The 20,255-nt window shown below is 34.4% G+C and overlaps 1 protein-coding gene across 1 annotated transcript in view; it reads left to right on the top strand.

Moving 5' to 3' along the window:
- Positions 1 to 1,674: 1,674 nt before the first annotated feature.
- Positions 1,675 to 20,255, top strand: part of LOC114326100 (heterogeneous nuclear ribonucleoprotein H) — a 35,327-nt gene continuing 16,746 nt past the window's right edge. Inside the window, exons 1-3 of the mRNA XM_028274325.2 lie at positions 1,675 to 1,784; positions 1,893 to 2,154; positions 18,165 to 18,305. Coding sequence (XP_028130126.1) covers positions 1,719 to 1,784; positions 1,893 to 2,154; positions 18,165 to 18,305 — 469 coding nt within the window. The 5' untranslated portion in view covers positions 1,675 to 1,718. The remainder of the gene's footprint in view (positions 1,785 to 1,892; positions 2,155 to 18,164; positions 18,306 to 20,255) is intronic.

The raw sequence follows: 20,255 nt of genomic DNA, 5'->3' as shown, positions 1-20,255 counted from the left end.
AATAGGGCTTTTCATTCACAGTCATTTGTTTCGAGCTTCTGTCATATGTCATATAATCCGTGTATATTAATATTATACACAGATTATACAACATATGACAGAAGCTCGAAACAAATGACAATCGATGAAAAGCCCTATTAAAAACTAATGAATTATTTGACTATCTTAAATGAGATCAGTTTGGTTCTCTATTACTAGGCAACCAGTATTACATCAGTAAGCATCGAGAGTTTGGCAATCGAGAGTTTGGTTTTCGAATGCATATTTAATTTAATCGATTCATACGCTTTTCCAGGAATCGAATGTTTGCTAGACAGAAACAGACAGTAATGAAACTTATAAAAAAACTGTAAATATTTGCAATTAAATTCATTAAGAATACAAAAATTTTCAATAGAAATTCACTAAGAACGAAATATTATTATTATTTTTAAAGCTAAATCATGTAGGTACCTATTTATCAGCGTATTCAAAAATAAATAGTATCTTTTAATAACGAAGATATAAATCACCAGAAAATATGTAATTGAATGTTAAAATGTTCCCTAAAATCAAATATTTCAGTCATTTACCTTTTAAAAAGTCAGAGTAGTAGACATGAATACCGAAATCTTCTATTATCAACACACCATTCCACTACACTTTTGTACTTTTTGACTCGTATAACGACCAAATTTATTCAATGTCTAAATTTAACGTAATTTTAAGAAACAATCGCACAGTATTGTCTTTTTACTGTATAAACTACACTTTTATGTTTTAATAATAGAACCCCGTTTTTCAAATTTAAAAATTAAATACCATATAACGCCCGGGTAAAACAAGGAACGCCTTGAAAATCACGGAAAGAAACCAGTAACCAAGTCACCTGTACCTGTAAGTGTAACTGTAACCCAGTCACTAAAATAGTCACTGGACTGGATCACAGATCACATCATCGATCACAACTCACAACACTGGCTGGATGACTGGATTTGGATTATGGATACTGGATCACATCACACCGGGGTTGTGCTGTGATACTGGATTTTTGATGCCCGAAGCCCTAAGTGCATCGGAAAACGATTGTTATAATAGATGCTCAATTGTTTATCCAGGACTGCCTTTTATTTTTATAGTTTTTTGTAAACGCATTTTTATATTCTGCAGGTCGATTTAATGAAATAAATGTTATTCATATTCATAAGTGAACCACTGGAATTGTAGAACATTCGAAAAATATCTGTACAAAAGATAAGATAGATGGAGCCACGATTCCTAATGGGCGCTTTATCTTCTAGGTCCTATTAGGTATATAACCAATATTACACACATTTAAATACCTTACTGAGAGTTGATATGGATGAATACAATTCAAAAATATTTACATATTTATTAAACAAGCAAAATTTACATTAGAAGTTTATTTTTATTTCTTTTCTCTTGTGAAAAATGTATCATTAAGAGAGCTAAATAATCATCAAAACATGACCATTACCAAAGTTCAAATCAGAAGAGGTTACGGCGTTGCCTGAATATAACTTTTTCTACAAATAAATGATAAATAAATTTTTTCCTGATCAAATAGAAATAGAAATTGTTCATTTATGAAGCTTTTGTTATATTGAATTGTAATATTATGAATAGAATCAATAAGCCATACATTTTTATGAATATGACATACTTATAACTACTTTTAAGAATGTTTGATTACAGAAATTTAATAATGTTTTTTGAAAATGAGATTTGACAACCATGCACTATTGTTTGTTCTTTTCTTGACTACTCCGCCATTTTTATTAAAGGTAGTTGTTTGTTGAAAACAATTTCACAATTTTAAAAACTAAAACAGAATAATACAAATGTACAGTTGCAACAACAAGTAATTTAACATACAGATATTTTGGTTTTAGCTAAAAATGTCTTCAATCGGCGGCGATAACGACGATGCATTCATCGCAAAGTTGCGGGGTTTACCTTGGTCGGCGACTCCAGATGATATTCTTAATTTTTTTGACGATTGCAGTATTTTGGACGGAAAAGATGGTGTACACATGACTACATCTAGAGAAGGACGGCCTAGCGGTGAAGCTTTCGTAGAATTCGAATCTGAAGAGGATTTAGAGACAGCTTTGCAAAAGGATAGAGAACACATTGGAAATAGGTACATTGAGGGTAAGTTTGGACTGTAAGAGACAGGTTTATACAGTTGAGAAGTAGCAATAATTAGTTTATTCCAACTGTTAATATACCATTACCTTAACATGATAATTTTGACACAAGTCATTTTTTAGTTTTATCTATAAAATCTATCTTCTGAAATAATTTAAATAAAAGTGGCTACCTTCTTCATACGAGGTTTGTCTTTTTAGTTTTGCATGTAGCTATAAAGATAAAAACTATATAGACTTAAACGACTATTGCTTTTCAAAATATGTCCCGCCAAGATTGATACACTTGTGCATACATTCAAACCAATTGGTAAAACAGTTATTCCAGTCTTCAGTTGGCACCTGCAAAATGACTGTTTTAAAGGCATCAAGGGCTTCTTCTGGTGACTGGAATCGCTGCCCACGTAGTCAGAAAAATAAAAGATTACCCATGAATGATCACATCAATCACTTATTTTGTTATTCGCTATCGTTTTCTATAACAAACGTTTGTTATTTAATAGAAAAAGACAGCAAATACAAAATAAGTGATTGATATGATCGTTCATGGGTAATCTTTCATTTTTCTGACTGTAAAGATTCAAAGATTCAAAAATTTATTGACTACGTTTACAAAAAAAATTTTTGAATTGTAGCAAGTCAATTTGATATATATAAAATACATGAGATAATGTGTACATATATACAATATAACATATAGAAATATAATTACATTCACGCACATTTACAAAATATGACATCGGAAAACATAGTGAGTAATATTCATGTCCATGATACTGCTTTAAAATGATCGAAATATTCACTAACAGAGTAAAAAGCAAATCTCAGTAGATATTTTTTCAGAATGACTTTAAATTTATTGATTGTAAGGTTTTTAAAATCTATAGGTAGGACATTATATATGTTAAAATCAATTGAGTTTTTTTGTGATTTACTCAAACGATATTTGACTGTTCTGATATTATTTGCACCTCTTGTGCTGTAATTATGCAAGTCAGACTGTTTAACTAAAGTATCTGCAGTTTTGTGTGTTTCCACGAGAACATTGTATAGCCATTGTGTTGGCAAATGCATTATTTTATATTTAATAAATAATGGTTTGCAAGATTCCAAGTAACCAACTTTTGCAATTATTCTAATTGCTTTTTTTTGCAATTTAAATATTGTTAGTGCATTGCAAGAGTTTCCCCACAAAATAACGCCATAGCTTAAAAACGAATGGAAGAGAGAAAAATAAATTGTTCTTAAGGTATCAACACTTGTAACAAGTTTTAGTTGTCTAAGTAAAAATAAAGTACTGGAAAGTTTGCCTTTGAGATGGTCAATATGGTTATACCAAGTCAGTGTGTTGTCAATTGAATGGTGGGCTACAACAATGTTGTAAGCGACAGAATTGAGATTATGCAGGAGATGAAAAAAACATATTGACAAGCTATGTATGAACATACGGATACCAACATTGCGGTATGAAAAACTCGAGGAAGGCAAAATGTTTTTAGCCAGATTGAACGATGCTCGCATTGGTCTTTGGATATACAATAATATTGTATAAAAACCTCACTTTGACCCAATATGTCGCTTACAACATTGTTGTAGCCCACCATTCAATTGTCATGCCCAGCAATTTTACAGTATTTTTTTCCACATGAGCATCGAATGGATTAGTTGAAATAAATAAATTTTGAGTTTTGGTGTCATTTAGTCTAAGTTTATTTGCTGCGAACCATGATTGAGCATTTGAATTTATGTTCCTAGAATTAGTTTCTAAAAGAGAACAATTTCTGTCAGAAAAAATAAAAGTAGTGTCATCTGCAAATAGTACTGTTTTACATGGAGCTATAAAATTGGGCAAGTCATTAACATATATAATAAATAATAGAGGGCCCAAAACAGAACCTTGTGGAACTCCATGCTTAACATGCTTAAATTCAGAGAGACAATTTCCGTATCTGACTGCTTGGTATCTATCACTTAGATAAGATTTAATTAGTTCTAGAGGAGTACCTCTGATGCCGTAAAAGTGCAGTTTTTTTAGTAAAATTTCATGAGAAACACAGTCGAAGGCCTTTGAAAGATCACACAACGTTACAGCAGTTTGGTTATGCTTCTCCAGGCCATCCACTATGCCACTCATCACATCTAAGAGTGCATGAGTTGTGGAACGATCCTTTCTAAACCCATATTGTGAACTGGTAAGAAAGTTATTGGTTTCAAAGTATGATATTATGCGTTGCTTCAGAATTTTTTCTATTTTTTTACTGAATATGGAAACGATAGAAATTGGTCTATAATTGTCTACAAGATCACGATCGCCCTTCTTAAATACAGGAACAATTTTGGAGTATTTAAATCCAGTTGGAAATATCCCGATTGAAAAAATGTTATTAATGAGATGTGTTAAAGGATCAGTAATTATTTCACAAGTATTTTTTATAAAAGAAGCGTTTAGCTCATTTGTATCCAAACAATTTGAATTTTTTAGTGAATTTATAACCTCCCATACTTCTTGTTGAGTAGTTGGAGATAGAAAGAATGAACTCGATGGAGCTGGGAAGTTTTGATAGTTCAAGATTATGTCGTCTGATGTATTAGGAAGGGTTTTTATAATGTTCTCAGCAATTTCAACAAAAAAGTTATTGAAAGTGTCACAAGATAAATTGGTTGTTATATTATGTGAACTATTTGTTTTGTTACGCTCATAGTTAATTATCTTCCAACACGTCTTGGATCTATTCTTTGATGTTAATATTAATTTCTCATAAGCCATCTTTTTCGCGTTTTTCAACTCAGAATTATAATGATTTTTGTATTTTTTATATTCGTTGTAATGTATTGGATTTTTAGTAGAATCAGCACGTATTTTATAAGAGTGCAGATAATTTCTCATATTTTTTTAAGTTGTCATTAAACCAATTTACAGGACATTTTTTATTTTTAATAACCAATGTTTTTAGTGGAAAATAATGAGATACTGCATAATTATAATTATCTATTAAAAACGTTGCTAAGCAATCTACATCAAAATCACTATCAAAAATGTTCCAGTCCAACTCTGATAAAAAGTTTCTCATTTTTAAAATACCTTCCTGTGTAAAGGCTCTAGTGCAAACACTTGATTTTAATTTATTTGATGATTTGCTTAACTTAATATACTGTCCACGATGGTCTGAAAAACAAGGTTCAAGGACATTTGTCTCAAACTGATTTTCTTCAAAATTTGTCATAATAATGGGTGCGTTCGGACGACCACAGCGGCTGGACAGCTGAGCCAGCAGTAGCTGTCAGACGTCACCGCTGGAAGCCAGCCGCTGAGAGATTTACTAAGCTTTCCCTATCACGGCTGGATACAACCACTCAGCCGATTTCTGCTGACAGCCAGCCGCTATGGTCATCCGAACGCACCCATTGTCTATACAAGTGGCAGATGTAGCAGTAACTTGAGTATAGTCATAAATTGTTTGTTTTATACCAAAAGATGATGTTATAGAAGTCAATTCACTAATGTTTGGCGTTTTTCCTTTAAAATTAATATTAAAATCTCCCAAAATCACTACATTCAAATTTGGCCTCATAATGTGATCCAATAGATTTTCAAAATTTTTGAAAAAAGACTTAAAATCGTTACATTTACTAGATCTATACACTACCAATACAACAGTGTTAATATCTTGAAGAAAAATTCCACAAAATTCAGATGTTTGTTCAATATTAAAACTATCGCAGTTTATAGCTTCAAATTTTAAAGTGTTTTTAACATAGATTACAGTACCACCATTCTTTTTATTCTTCCGACAGAAACTGCTAGCAAGTAAATACCTATCAATATTTATGTACTTGAGATTTGCTTCACTCTGCCAGTACTCTGAGAAGCAGACAACGTCAAAGTTAAATTCCAATAAAAATAAATCAATCATTTCTATTTTATTTGCTAAACATTGAACATTAACATGGAACACACTCACCAAGTTATCGCCAATTAAAATATTATTATGTTTTTCAGGAACTTCTAAACTTCCTACGTTAACATCAATATTTCTTCCATTTGTGTTGACTAGTCCTTTTCCAATACGGCTGCACTGTTTTGAAAATTTCGTTTAAATTTAAATCTTCGAACAATTGCCCCTTGGGACCATAAAGATGGATTATTTATTTCATTAAGTTTTTCTAAGGGGAAAGAAACTTTAAAGGATGATGCCGTTTCTGTTTTATGCCATTGAACACATTTAAATGTATTGAATTCTAATTCCTTGGGAACGTAAAGAACTCATTGGGACTTAGGTCGGGGCTATACAGTGGATAGTTTTTAACATCAGATGTTTTAAAGCTCCAATAACTCTATTGCCCTTTGGGCAGTGTGAGCATTTGCTTTGTCCTGATTAGTGATGTTAGAAAAGAATTATCGAGAATATCGTCGGCCAGAAAATTCTCTCGAGAATATTCTCTATAAAGTTTTTCTATATTTTCAAAAACCAAAACAAAAATAAAAACTAGGTACGGGTCAAATTATTATAATTTAAAAAATATGTAGGTACAGTTGAACCCCGAAAATCCGAACTAATTGGGGGGACAGCCTGTTCGGATTCTGAAAAGTTCGGATTATCCGAAAGTTAGCCTAACAAGCCTTACTAGTAATTCAAACCTTTCATTGTTGTTGATTTTGAGTCACAAAACGTTCTCGTAAGAGTGTGGACAATATTTTTGGACTCAAGTTGACTACAAGAGAACCAAAGTAAGTTTATGGTTAGCCTTCATAAGCACCACACATTAAAGTATGTATTTATTTTTAGGAAATTTCAAATGTCAAAGTCCTATTAATCCTACATTGTTCAACTTTCTGGTTTTACTCTGTATATTAAACATGTTTTTAAGTTTTTGTCTTGAATTTTTTAATTTTGTTCACTTTCCGCTGGTTCGGATTTGCTGAACATTCAGATTAGCAGGGTTCGGATTTGCGGGGTTCTACTGTATATTGTTTTTGCCAATCCCATGAACCACTAGCAAGGGTGTTGACAGTGTCAACAATATTTATTGTTTTGGTGAAATATTAACGTGCAAATATTTAGAATGGTGTTCATTTAAGCAGAGAAGAACAAGTTGAGGAAACTGAGTTTGTAGATAATTTAGCAACTTTAAAATATGGTGATGAGTCAGCTGAAATAATGGCAGATTTGGCACTTTATCAGTCTAATGAGGGATTTTTTGGAAAACGATACGTTGTAAAATCAATTGAAAAACTAGACCTCATATGGTGAAAAGGTACATGTTTCGCAACAAAATTAACTAAAATCATAGTTGATATATTATTAAGCATGCCTGCATCCAGTGCAGTGACTGAAAGAAGTTTCAGTACTTATGGTTTTTTTATCCACTTCTCTAAAAGAAACTGGCTCACTGCTGAATGGGCTGGTAAGGTAACTTTTATTGCTCACAATTTAAAATTGTTAGACGTAGACCAATCCATGACTGAGCTGGCCACTCATGAAAAACAAAATCCCACAACTCATCAGTACCTTGAAATGCAGACTGTAGATGACTAGGATGAGCTAATGATAGAAATAGATTCTGAATCTGAGGTTTCATCTTTTATCATACCACATCGATTATTTGCTATTAAGAAGAAAATTTCATTTTTTTATCAAAGAAATTTGTGTTTTCTGTTGTTTTTGTATTTTTTTTATATACAAAGAACACTGTTGTTGCGTCTCATAATTTTGTATAATATAAGATCATGATTTTTAAAATCCTATTTTTCATCTTCAACAATATTCTTAAGTGAGTCATGGGGTTCATTCTCAGAAAATTCTCCATATCGAGAATATTCTCCGATTTTTCATTCTCGAGAATTTTCCAACACTAGTCCTGATGTAGGATGATTCGCTGTGATGAGTTGCTTTGTTGGAGTTTCGCGATAGCTCCTGGTAAACAAATGGTTATATACCAATCAGAAGTAAATGTTCTTTGATCTTCTTATTCTAAAGCAATTGTTGCCACATGACCAGATTTTGACACAAAACTTGCAACCATTTTTATTGACACACTTAGATAAAATTTTATAGATTTTACTTATTAAGTGTTAGCTTGCCAATGTATTTCAATGATGCATTTTAACAGACTTTGACTTATGTAAATACTTTGTATATTGACATCAATAAACTGAATTGAATTGAATTGAATTGAGTACTGATCATTTTTGTTGGTTTTCCCTCATCGTGAAACAGCTACACAGTGGAATAGCGTTTATTTTCTGATGCGTAGGTGTATATCCAAGATTCATCGCCACTAACAATACTGTAAACAGTTTTCCTTTGTTGAACCATTCCAATGTTTTTTGACACCAATTGGCGCCAACCGCTTTTTGCTTTTCTGTGAGCGAATGAGGGATCCAACAGGAAACCAACTTCGTAACACCCAGTTCTTCATGTAGGATCTTTTGAATCGAGATCTTTGAAATGCCTAAAGATGCCTCTATCTCCCAGTGTGTTACACAGCTATCATCCTTAATTAGCTGACGAACCTCATCAATGTTTCCCTGTGTGTAGTAAAAATGCCTTTTACAGAATTAGACTTTTATTCACATAAAACTTGACAGTAGAATGAATTAGAATTACAAAACAATTAATCAATAAAATAAACAATGACAAAAGAATACTAAATTATACTACATTCACCCGTCCCTATTTTTGAACAAAATCTTGCAAATATCTTGGTTTATTTTTAGTTCTAGCTGATTTACGGCTAGATTGAAAATCTGAATTTTCCATACTTGGTTCATCAGGTACTTGATTCAGTTCTTGAATAGGTAAATTTTCTATCTCCTCTGGTATTTGTTTATTTATTTAACGGGCAAGCCCATTTCTATAAAAATACATTACATTTTTTAATTCAACAAAGGGTTACATAAATACATAGTGTACAGATAAAAACAATAACATAATATAATATAAAAAACAGACACAGAAATATAAATATAATATAGAAGTAAATATGTAATAGGAAATAGTAACATAAAAACAAGTTAACAAATTACAGATGTTTCACTCTAATATTGATCCCATGTAAATTTCTTTTAAAACGACTGATGGAGTTGTCAAACAGTTGTAAATTGTAAAGGGAGTTTGCTAAATTCAAGACTCTGGGTACGAACAAAAAAAGTGAATAATTAAACCTATGGAATGGTACATAAAATGTTCGCACTTGTCTAGTGGTGCGAGGTGGTACAAACAGTGCGATCTTATTAAGTAGTTGAGAACAACTGCATATACCATTTAAGATCTTGAATAATAGCAAAAGGTCCCTTTGTTTTCTCCGGCTTGCAAGAGAGGGGACCTGCAGTTGATGCTGCCATACAGTGTGATCTTGATAGGTATGAAGCTTAAAAGCAATGTAACGGAAGAAACTATTTTGGACTTGTTCAAGTTTCCTAATGTAGGCCAAGTAGTGTGCGGACCACACTGAAGAACAATACTCGAGGTGAGACCTGACCAAGGAGAAGTATAGAATTCAAATACTGGATACATTTGTAAAATCACGAGTTGTTCTTTTTACAAAACCCAACATGTTCATAGATGTTTGAATAACATTGATGATGTGAGTATTGAAACAAAGAGAATTTTCCAATGTAATCCCCAAGTCCTTGATTTTATTTACAGTGTTGAGCAATTGGCCATCAATGTAATAGTTTGATAATATTGGGTGGTGAGTACAGTTAAAGTTAATTACATGACATTTGCTGGAATTAAGGTTCATACCATTAAGTGAACACCATACGCCACACAGAGAGGTTAGTCAGTTAAATTGATTCAGTAGTGGAATTCTCTAGTGTATTATTTGGACTGTCATCTTCATCGTTATTTGAATCAATAATTTTAGGTCACCTCTAGGAGCTTAATGCTTCGTTGATACTGTACTTTTCTTTCTGTTAGGATACTGTATTAAGGCATAAGCTGAATTGGCTTCTAAAAGATCAACCTCTTCAACTAAAGGATCAAACTTACTTTTTCTTACTGTACAATAAATATATTATACACGGCTCACTAAAATAATTAGTTACGCCCCTGTACTACTGATTACTTAAAATTCAAGTAGTATTTATGTAACCTTTCTGGAAACTCCAGGTTATTGTTGAGACTCGCATTTGAACCCCTCGCCGGGGCAGATCGTCAAAAGCTTCCTAACGAGAATCATCTCTAATCTATCGACGCTCCCGCTATTCGTAAAAAGGCCGCATTTTACCGGCTTTTTTTTGCTATCGTTTTATACCGCTCAGATAATTCAATCTGCTCAGTATTATCGACGATGATTTATTTAGCGTATTAGTGAGTGCCTTACAAATGAACCAAATGGATTATGGAATTCAATCAGAGCTCTGATGTGACACGTCATCAAGGAATAAAACTGTAAGTACTCTACATGTATGTGAACATAACTTATTAGTCGTGATACTGTATGCATTTTGAACCATATACCTCTCGTAGCAAATATTCTTTGTGCCATTTATGCAGATAATACTTTAAATTACATATGAAAAATCGTTATCTACTCTTAACCAGCTTACCTATGGGAATATACTCTATAACCGTACAATAAGTATAGGTTACTATTGTTAAGGATACTTTACGTATTGCCTAAACATTTCTGTTCCATCGAGCCGTATCATATTAATTATTTATTAATTAAATCCTCAAGGTCCTTCGTATTTGCATATTTTGATAATCTCTATTCTGAGAATAACGGTTTTTCATTTATAGTGTCTTTCTGTTGCATTTGGAAATTTCCAAGCCACGCCGCCCCGGCACAAAAATAAAATATTCCTCTCTTTCTGCACTCAAATTCTCAGTATTTAACCCAGCACGTCTCTACAATAGCTGGTAGGTTGTTAAGCCCGGTCTACACGTGCAATTTCAGAAACTACTTGCTTTGTTCAAATAAAGGAGTCGTTTTGTTTGTATGAAAAAATATTTGCATATATTACATTATTTTATTTTCGTAAATATATTTTTCTGTTTATAGTATACAAAAAGTGTACTCATTTCTTGGCTGATAGTACGGGTGTTATAATTTTAACATTGTTTGTTCAACCTTTTGATTTAAATTAAATTTATAATTTTGAATCCGATTAAGCCTGGTTCACAGGTTACAAAAATTATTAAAAATAATTTTGTTTTCTTGCATAAATTGTAAGTTTTTGCTACATTTAGCTTCGCTTAAGCTCATTTTACACTTCTAGAAAACTATAGAAAATAAATAATTGTTTTTTCCTTCAATTTAATTAATTTAAATACTTGTTAAGGGTGTCTCACACTTGCTGAAAAATACCCATTTTGGAAAATTGCATATATTTTGAAATTTTATAGTTTTGCATTTCATATACTAATCTGCGCTCATACAGGGTGATACTATTAAGCCAATCTCACACTATTAAACGTGTAATATATAATATATTGTACATATTCTCTCATTTTCGCATCGATTTATAGGTTTAGACATTTGCAAATAATCTATCTAATCTCACATTCTCGCAACATGGCTGACCGATCAAAATATAACCGACAGAGGCTCACCGCAAAACTTGATATAACCAAGTTGGCTGATTCGGTTCCCACAACTCTTAATTCTCTAAACAAATATAAAATTCGTGAAATAATTTCACAACTCAAACATTCTTACGGACTTTTCCGCGATGCTCAAAATGTGCTGGAGACGATCCCCGAGGAACCTACCCCCTCTACTGATTCCTCTGTGGTTTTTGATAAATATTTGGATACAATTTCTCTATTGGAAGAAAGGTTAGAGGTCATTGAAAGTTCTAATGTGACTGCTACCCCCTCCCTCCAATTTGACCCTAATTCTTCTCTAACCTCACAGTCTATGGCTAGGCAACGAACAGTAAACCTCCCTCGTATTCAGTTAAAACCATTTAGTGGCTTAGTTACTGAATACAATTCATTCATTGAGACCTTTGATACAATAATAGGATCTGATACTACATTAAGTGATCTGGAAAAACTCATTTACCTCAAAAGTTTTCTAACTTCCGAGCCTTTGACGCTTCTCGAGCATATCCCACTCACAGGTGACAATTACAAAATAGCCCGGGATAACCTGACACAAAGGTACGCCAACTCTAAATCGCTTATCAAAACTCTCATCTCTCAAATTCTTGATGCGCCTCCTATTTCTGGAAACGCAAATCACTCACAATTAAGAAATTTTCATACGGTCATGTCAAATAATTTCAAGGCCCTATTGAACTTGAATAGGCCCCCTTCAGATCTCTTGCATTTACTTCTCATACATATCGCTACTCAGAAACTCGACGCACCTACCATTAGGGCTCTTGAGTTCCAATCCGGTGGTAGCCAAGCTACCCCTGATTTTGTCCATTTTCTAGGGGAAATCGAGACACGCGTTGTTCATCTTGAGAATATTCAATCTCAATCAAAACCAAAATCGACTACTACTTCCAGACACTCTTTACACCTAGCCTCAGACACTTCTACCAGTAACCTTTCGCCTCGCTTAGGTCCTAAGAAATGTTCCTATTGCAACGACTCTCACTCGATCTACTCTTGTCCTCAGTTCAAGCAGTTGAATTCTAAAGAACGTTTTAGTTTTGTCAAACAAAATAAATTTTGTATTAATTGTCTTGGGTCTCACATGCTCGATCAGTGTAAATCCAAATTCTCTTGCATAGTTTGTAAATCTCGTCATCACACGTTGCTCCATTTCGACAAAACGGGTCATAGTAACCCTTCCGCGGCTGTTGGCCAACACAACTCAAATAATCATAATAAAACCGCTATCTCAAATAACTCCCATACACAGGGTAATTCACAACAGGGGCCCTCACATGTTAGAGCTCCTGAAACGGAAGTTAATCTTCAAAATTCGACTCCACATTCAATGGCTCTATCTGCAGCCTCGCTTGATAATCATTTGGTGTTATTAAGCACACTCCAGGTCTATCTTGTCGCTCCTAGCGGCAAGAGGGTCTTCGCAAAGGCACTTTTAGACTCGGCCTCACAGGTTTCATTTATTAGTGCTGACCTCGTAAAGGAACTGTCACTCACCACTAGAGATGGAAAATTACGGATCAATGGAATTAACTCCACCTCATCCTCGTCTCAATCTATTGTAGATACAACAATTTTCGCTGTCGCTAACGACGTTCCTTTTGACATCTCGTGCTCTGTACTCCCAAAGATAACAAATCCGCTTCCTCAAATTTCTATTTCGGCGAGCAAACTAAACATACCCTCAGAGATACCATTAGGTGATCCGATGTTCCATGTAACATCCCCAATTGGTATCCTGCTCGGTGCAGACCTGTATAACGATATCATTCAACCTGAAATAATTCGTTTGGGAAAAGGTCTTCCCGTTCTTCAACGCACTCTACTCGGGTACACGATATCAGGGTCAGTTCCAGACTTTGCTCTTAAGTCGAAAAATACTAAAAAGGCTTTGGAATTTTATTCAAACTCTCTCGTTACTTGTTGTTCTCATAACACTCCTTCCGCCGTAAATGAGCCGGTAGTGTCCAACGAGGAACTATCCGATCATTTACAAAAATTCTGGGAGCTGGAAGAAGCCGCTCCTCAGAACACCGATCTCATTAATGATCACCCCGCTGAAATTAATTTTGTAAAACATGTTAATGTTCTCCCCAATGGACGATATGAGTCCACACTCAATCTCAAACTCCCTATCGAAGATATAGACATGGGAAATTCGTTTCTCTCGGCAAAAAGACGTTTTCTCAGTCTCGAGAAACGTTTTCAACTCAACCCTGATTTATTGGAAAAATATCAGGACATTATATCGGAATATCTCAATAACGGACAAATAATTCAAGTGCCGTTAAAAATGCTAAATGACTCAGGTAAACCTAATTACTTTCTCCCTCACTTTCCCGTTTTCAAATCCAACTCTACTACTTCCACTCGTATAGTTTTCGATCCAAACAATAAATCGTCTACGGGAATCTCCCTCAGTGACGTCATAGACAAAGGTTATGTCGTCCAACATGAACTTTTTGACATTCTCGCTAAGTTTCGTCAGTTTAAATTCGCACTAGTAGGCGACATCAAGGCTATGTTCCTACAAATCGCCATTTGTCCCACTGAAACATTTCTGTTAAATTTTCTCTTTAGGGACAATATTCAGCAGCCTTTACGGTGCTATCAATTTCAAAGATTACCCTTCGGGCTCCCAAGTAGCCCATTTATCGCTCAAAGAGTTATCAAGCACATCGCTGACAACAACAAACATACCCACGAACTTGCTACTAGTGTTCTGCAAGAATCTATCTATATGGATGACCTGATCAGCGGTGCTGACAGTCTTCATGAATTAAGTTGTCTTTTCGAACAATTAACTTCTTTGCTAGAAACCCATGGTTTCCTCCTCCACAAGTGGAACTGCAGTTCTTCAGAATTTCTGTCTCAACACAATTTAAATCCCGTCTCTGAAGTCAGTCTTAACTTCACGGGATCTGATAAAGTCTTAGGCATATTCTGGGATTCAGAACGCGACCACTTTTCGTTTAAAACTCCTATCTTCAAATTGGCTAATGTTGTTACTAAACGTACTATTCTCTCCTACATTGCTACTTTGTATGACCCGCTAGGATGGTTATCCCCTGTCCTTGTGAACGCTAAGCTCTTGATACAGGAAATATGGTCCCAGAAATTGGACTGGGATCAACCCATTGACTCACCCATCATTATGAAAAATTGGCAAAACCTCTTATCGACATTCAAAACTATAGAAGAGGTCAAGGTACCTCGATGCTTACTTTTACAAAAGAAAGTTGTTGATGTTCAATTAATTATTTTCACCGACGCATCGGAAAAAATATACAGCACTTGTGTGTATCTCAAAGCGACATACTCAGACTTTTCTGTATCGTCGCGGCTTATCGCTTCTAAAAACAAAATTTCTCCGCTAAAAAATAAACTCACCATCCCCAAATTGGAACTTTGTGGAATAGTGTTGGGAGTCACTCTGGCTCATAGACTTTTTCACATCTTCAAGAAAAATTTGAGTATATCTTCATCTCATCTCTTTGCTGACTCTACAATTGCCTTGTCTTGGATACTTTCTAAAAAACACATTTGGAACATTTTTGTACAAAACAGAATTCAAAAGGTCAATTCCTTGTTGGAAACTTTTCCTTGTGATTTCCATTTCGTCAGAAGTCACGAAAACATCGCTGACCCCGCTTCCAGAGGGATAAATGTCTTTGATAATCCCCAGACCACCGAAGACTGGTTATGCGGACCTAGCTTTATTAGAGACAATCCCATCGATTTTTCTCTTCATCAAATTCCTCATTTTCAGGATGATCTTCCTGAATTAAGGAAGTTAGTTGTCTCAAACATAGCAACAAATCACGAACTCAACGACACCTTTGAAAATCTATTCGCTAAATCTTCTTCTTTTCGTAAAATTCAAAGAATTGTCGCTTATCTTTTTAGATTCATCAGTAATATTAAAAAGAAAATAAATAACTCTCCACGAGATACGGATATATTGACGCCACCCGAAATGGAGATCGCTGATCACGCGATCATCAGGTATATCCAAAGTATCTACTTTAAAAAAGAGATTCTTGAATTGAAAAATGCTAAACTCGTGACCAATAAAGCCATTCGTAAACTCAACCCCTTCCTACAACATAATGATGGGCTGATTCGTGTGGGAGGACGTCTCCGACACGCCCCCATATCGTATAATCAAAAACACCCCATTCTACTTCCTTCTAAATGTCGAGTTGTAGAACTAATCTTGACTCAAGCTCATCATAAGTTATTACATTCAGGCGCGCAAACAGTACTTTCGTATGTCAAAATGAAGTACTGGCCAATTGACGGATTAAGACAGATTAAACGCTTAATTCGTAAGTGTGTAAACTGTTTCCGATTCATGACACCCAATTCTGTTCAACAGATGGCAGATATGCATCCCGATCGTGTACTCCCCACTAGACCCTTCCAAGTCGTCTCAGTGGACTATGGGGGGTTCTTCTTAATTAAGTCCTCACATTTGAGGAAGGCACCGCTTTACAAAGCATACGTAGCCTATTTCATTTGCATGAGCACTAAATGTGTTCATATCGAACTCGTCACAGGATTAAGCGCAGAAGCCTATATTCTTACTCTGAAAAGGTTTATTGCCAGAAGATCCACGCCCAGTATTATTTGGAGCGACAATGCCACAAATTTCCATGGGGCAAAAAATGAAATGCGCGAATTCTATGATTTTTTCTTAAATCAAAATAATTCGGAACAGATTAAGGAATTCTGTACTCAAAACTCCATAACTTTCAAGATGGGTGTTCCCCGCAACCCCCATCAATTCGGCCTCCATGAGGTAGGAATAAAGAGTGTGAAGTATCACCTCTATCGAATTATAGGAAATTCCCACTTCACCTTTGAAGTGTTTAACACAGTATTATGCCAAATCGAGGCTATTCTAAATTCGAGACCCATCACTAGGATGTCGTCTGACGCCAATGACTTCGCTTTCCTATCTCCAGCTCACTTCTTAGTTCAAAGAAGTTTAACCGCGCCCCCTGAACCAAGTGTTTCAGAGATACCTGAAAATAGGTTGAATCTTTTTCAGCGTATTAGTAAAATTCAACAGCAATTTTGGAAATTGTGGAAAAAAGACTATCTTTGCCTCCTGCAGCAAAGAAATAAATGGACCGACCCTACTGACCCTGTCAAGATCGGGGATTTGGTTCTGTTGAAGGAGGATGGTACTCCTCCACTCTTATGGCCAACTGCCAGGGTAATAGATGTATTGCCTGGTAAGGATGGTCTAGTTCGTACTGTCAAGATTCACACTACTCACGGTGATTTTCTTCGTGGTATTACGAAAATCGCTGTGATTCCCCTGGAAGATTAAAATCTATCCCTAGGGGGAAAACTTATCGTTTTCCTCCATTTTATCGTTGTTACCCCTTGTGTATATAAACTCTAATTTCTTCAAACATTTCTTATCGTTGTGCACATCTTTGCCAATCCCCTCTCTTCGAGGTGATATAGGCCATCTCTCTCGCCTGTCGCCCCCGGCAATATGTACAATAAATATATTATACACGGCTCACTAAAATAATTAGTTACGCCCCTGTACTACTGATTACTTAAAATTCAAGTAGTATTTATGTAACCTTTCTGGAAACTCCAGGTTATTGTTGAGACTCGCATTTGAACCCCTCGCCGGGGCAGATCGTCAAAAGCTTCCTAACGAGAATCATCTCTAATCTATCGACGCTCCCGCTATTCGTAAAAAGGCCGCATTTTACCGGCTTTTTTTTGCTATCGTTTTATACCGCTCAGATAATTCAATCTGCTCAGTATTATCGACGATGATTTATTTAGCGTATTAGTGAGTGCCTTACAAATGAACCAAATGGATTATGGAATTCAATCAGAGCTCTGATGTGACACGTCATCAAGGAATAAAACTGTAAGTACTCTACATGTATGTGAACATAACTTATTAGTCGTGATACTGTATGCATTTTGAACCATATACCTCTCGTAGCAAATATTCTTTGTGCCATTTATGCAGATAATACTTTAAATTACATATGAAAAATCGTTATCTACTCTTAACCAGCTTACCTATGGGAATATACTCTATAACCGTACAATAAGTATAGGTTACTATTGTTAAGGATACTTTACGTATTGCCTAAACACTTACAAATTTTCTTAGTAATACTTTGTCTGAATCTTTAAGCCATGATGGAATTAAAGTTCCGCTAGTTGAATAACTCCATTGTATCGTTCAACTTGACCATTTCCTTCAGGATTATATGGTGTTGTTCTACTTGAAGATATTCCTTTAGAGTGTAGATAATTAATAATTCTTGTGAAGTAAAGCTAGTTCCCCTGGTGGCACCCTCTAAGTGGCTATATGCAAAACTAAAAAGACAAACCTTGTATTCTAGTGCTGTTACTTATTGAACAACTCATATCATACAAAAGTATTTGTTTTCGTTAGTTTTTAAGGTGAACAAGGCTGAAATGGAATGGGTGGTAAAACGGTCAGGCACTTCATCTGGCTTGAACGATGATGGATGTGTTAGGCTTAGAGGGCTACCCTTTGGCTGTTCTAAGGAAGAAATTGCTCAATTTTTCACAGGTACGATCTATTCAACTTATTATTTTTGTAAATTGTTTAATATTTGGGGAATGACTTAGTAAATTAGGCACTAAGTAAACAGTAACTAATTATATTTTGGACAACGCTGTTTTGGTATATATAATTTGTGCACAAACTACTACTGTAGATACAAAAATTATGTAGCTAAAAGCTGCTGTTGTAGAATAATGTTCAAATATATAGAATGTGAATGAAACACTTACAAAAATGCTGGAAGAGATCAAATTTTATAGAATTTGAAATAAAACAGTTACTCTAGGGCCAAGAGTGCCTTTTGTGGCCGATCAACATCCACGGAGTTTGAGAGTGTATCCAGATGTATTTTAACATGCTGAATTAAAATTTCAAACTTGCTTTGCATCAAAAGTGACAGGAAATTGCTATAAACAATACAGTTAAATCATATTTTTTATAACAAATTCCTGTTAATTCCGAAGCAAATGCAAGTTTGAAATTGGAATTCGGCAGATCAAAATACATAAAAACACACTCTGTCTGTGGAATTTTCTGTAATCGGCTACGAAACAGCCCTGGAAGCTATACAGTTGAACCCGCTTATTGGAATAACCATCGTGCCAAACAAAAGTATTCCTACAACTGGGATACTCTAATAACGTTTCGGGAGCTCAAATTTTTATTCCTTAAACCGGGATATTCCTATTGGGACCGTGCAAGTCCGGCAAAGCGACCTCTATTTCTACGCTCTGTACTTTTATTCGCACTTTTAATTATATTGGCCAATTACATTAGTCCTGGTTGCTGGATAATTGTCAAGGCCATAGTCCAAAAAAATAATAAGAAGAAAAAATAAGATGCAGGTTATGTTATGCAAACATAAACAATTGTATGTAGTAAATAAAATTAGTTATTAAAATGCAGTACTGCAAGCAAAATACAATTAATTAAATTTACCTTTATATAATAATTGCATATCATATCAATATTGTGGAGCAATATATAATTTTTCTGCTTCAATGACAGAAGGTATGAAATATATGTCAATTTTACAATTTCAATTGACAATATGAATTATTTAAGATAGTTGCAATATTTCTCCGCGACTCGCGCACGGTCGTTTCTCGTTTTCCTTCCAAGTACTTGCACACCGCGAATAACAGGTATTCTAATGAGCTGATTCGACTGTACTAAAAATAAGAGAAGATACAAATAGCACCAAGAATCATATACAAATTTGCGGTGTGCAAGTACTTGGAAGGGAAACGAGAAACGACTGTGCGCAAGTCGCGGAGAAATGTTGCAACTATCTTAAATAATTCATATTGTCAATTAAAATTGTCAAATTGACGTATATTTCATACCTTCTGTCATTGAAGCAGAAAAATTATATATTGCTCCACAATATTGATATAATATGCAATTATTATATAAAGGTAAATTTAATTAATTGTATTTTGCTTGCAGTACTGCATTTTAATAACTAATTTTATTTACTACATACAATTGTTTACATTTTCATAACATAACCTGAATCTTATTTTTTCTTCTTATTATTTTTTTGGACTATGGCCTTGACAATTATCCAGTAACCAGGACTAATATAATTGGCCAATATAATTAAAAGTGCGAATAAAAGTACAGAGCGTAGAAATAGGGGTCGCTTTGCCAAACTTGCACGGTCCCAATAGGTTGAAGTTACAGTAGAGCTTAAAGTAAGCTAGAGAATGAATTGAGAAAAGGAACTTTTTGAACAAGAAAAACTGAATAAAAAGAAAAACTACAGATTTAATTAAAAAAACAGCAATATCTTTACTGTTTTAACCATTAATTAACAATAAATAATCGTAATATATGATAAAATTAAATTATTTATTAAAAACTGAGTCATCCCCATTGCACATTTTTTTATTTATCTATTTCAAAATACAAGTTTCAAAAAAACTGATGATTTTAAATATATTTTTTATTAAA

This window comes from Diabrotica virgifera, chromosome 9 (assembly GCF_917563875.1).
Source record: "Diabrotica virgifera virgifera chromosome 9, PGI_DIABVI_V3a".
Lineage (NCBI taxonomy): Eukaryota > Metazoa > Arthropoda > Insecta > Coleoptera > Chrysomelidae > Diabrotica > Diabrotica virgifera.
The sequence above is the reverse complement of the archived record's forward strand: the minus strand, read 5'-3'. Positions and strand labels throughout refer to the sequence as shown.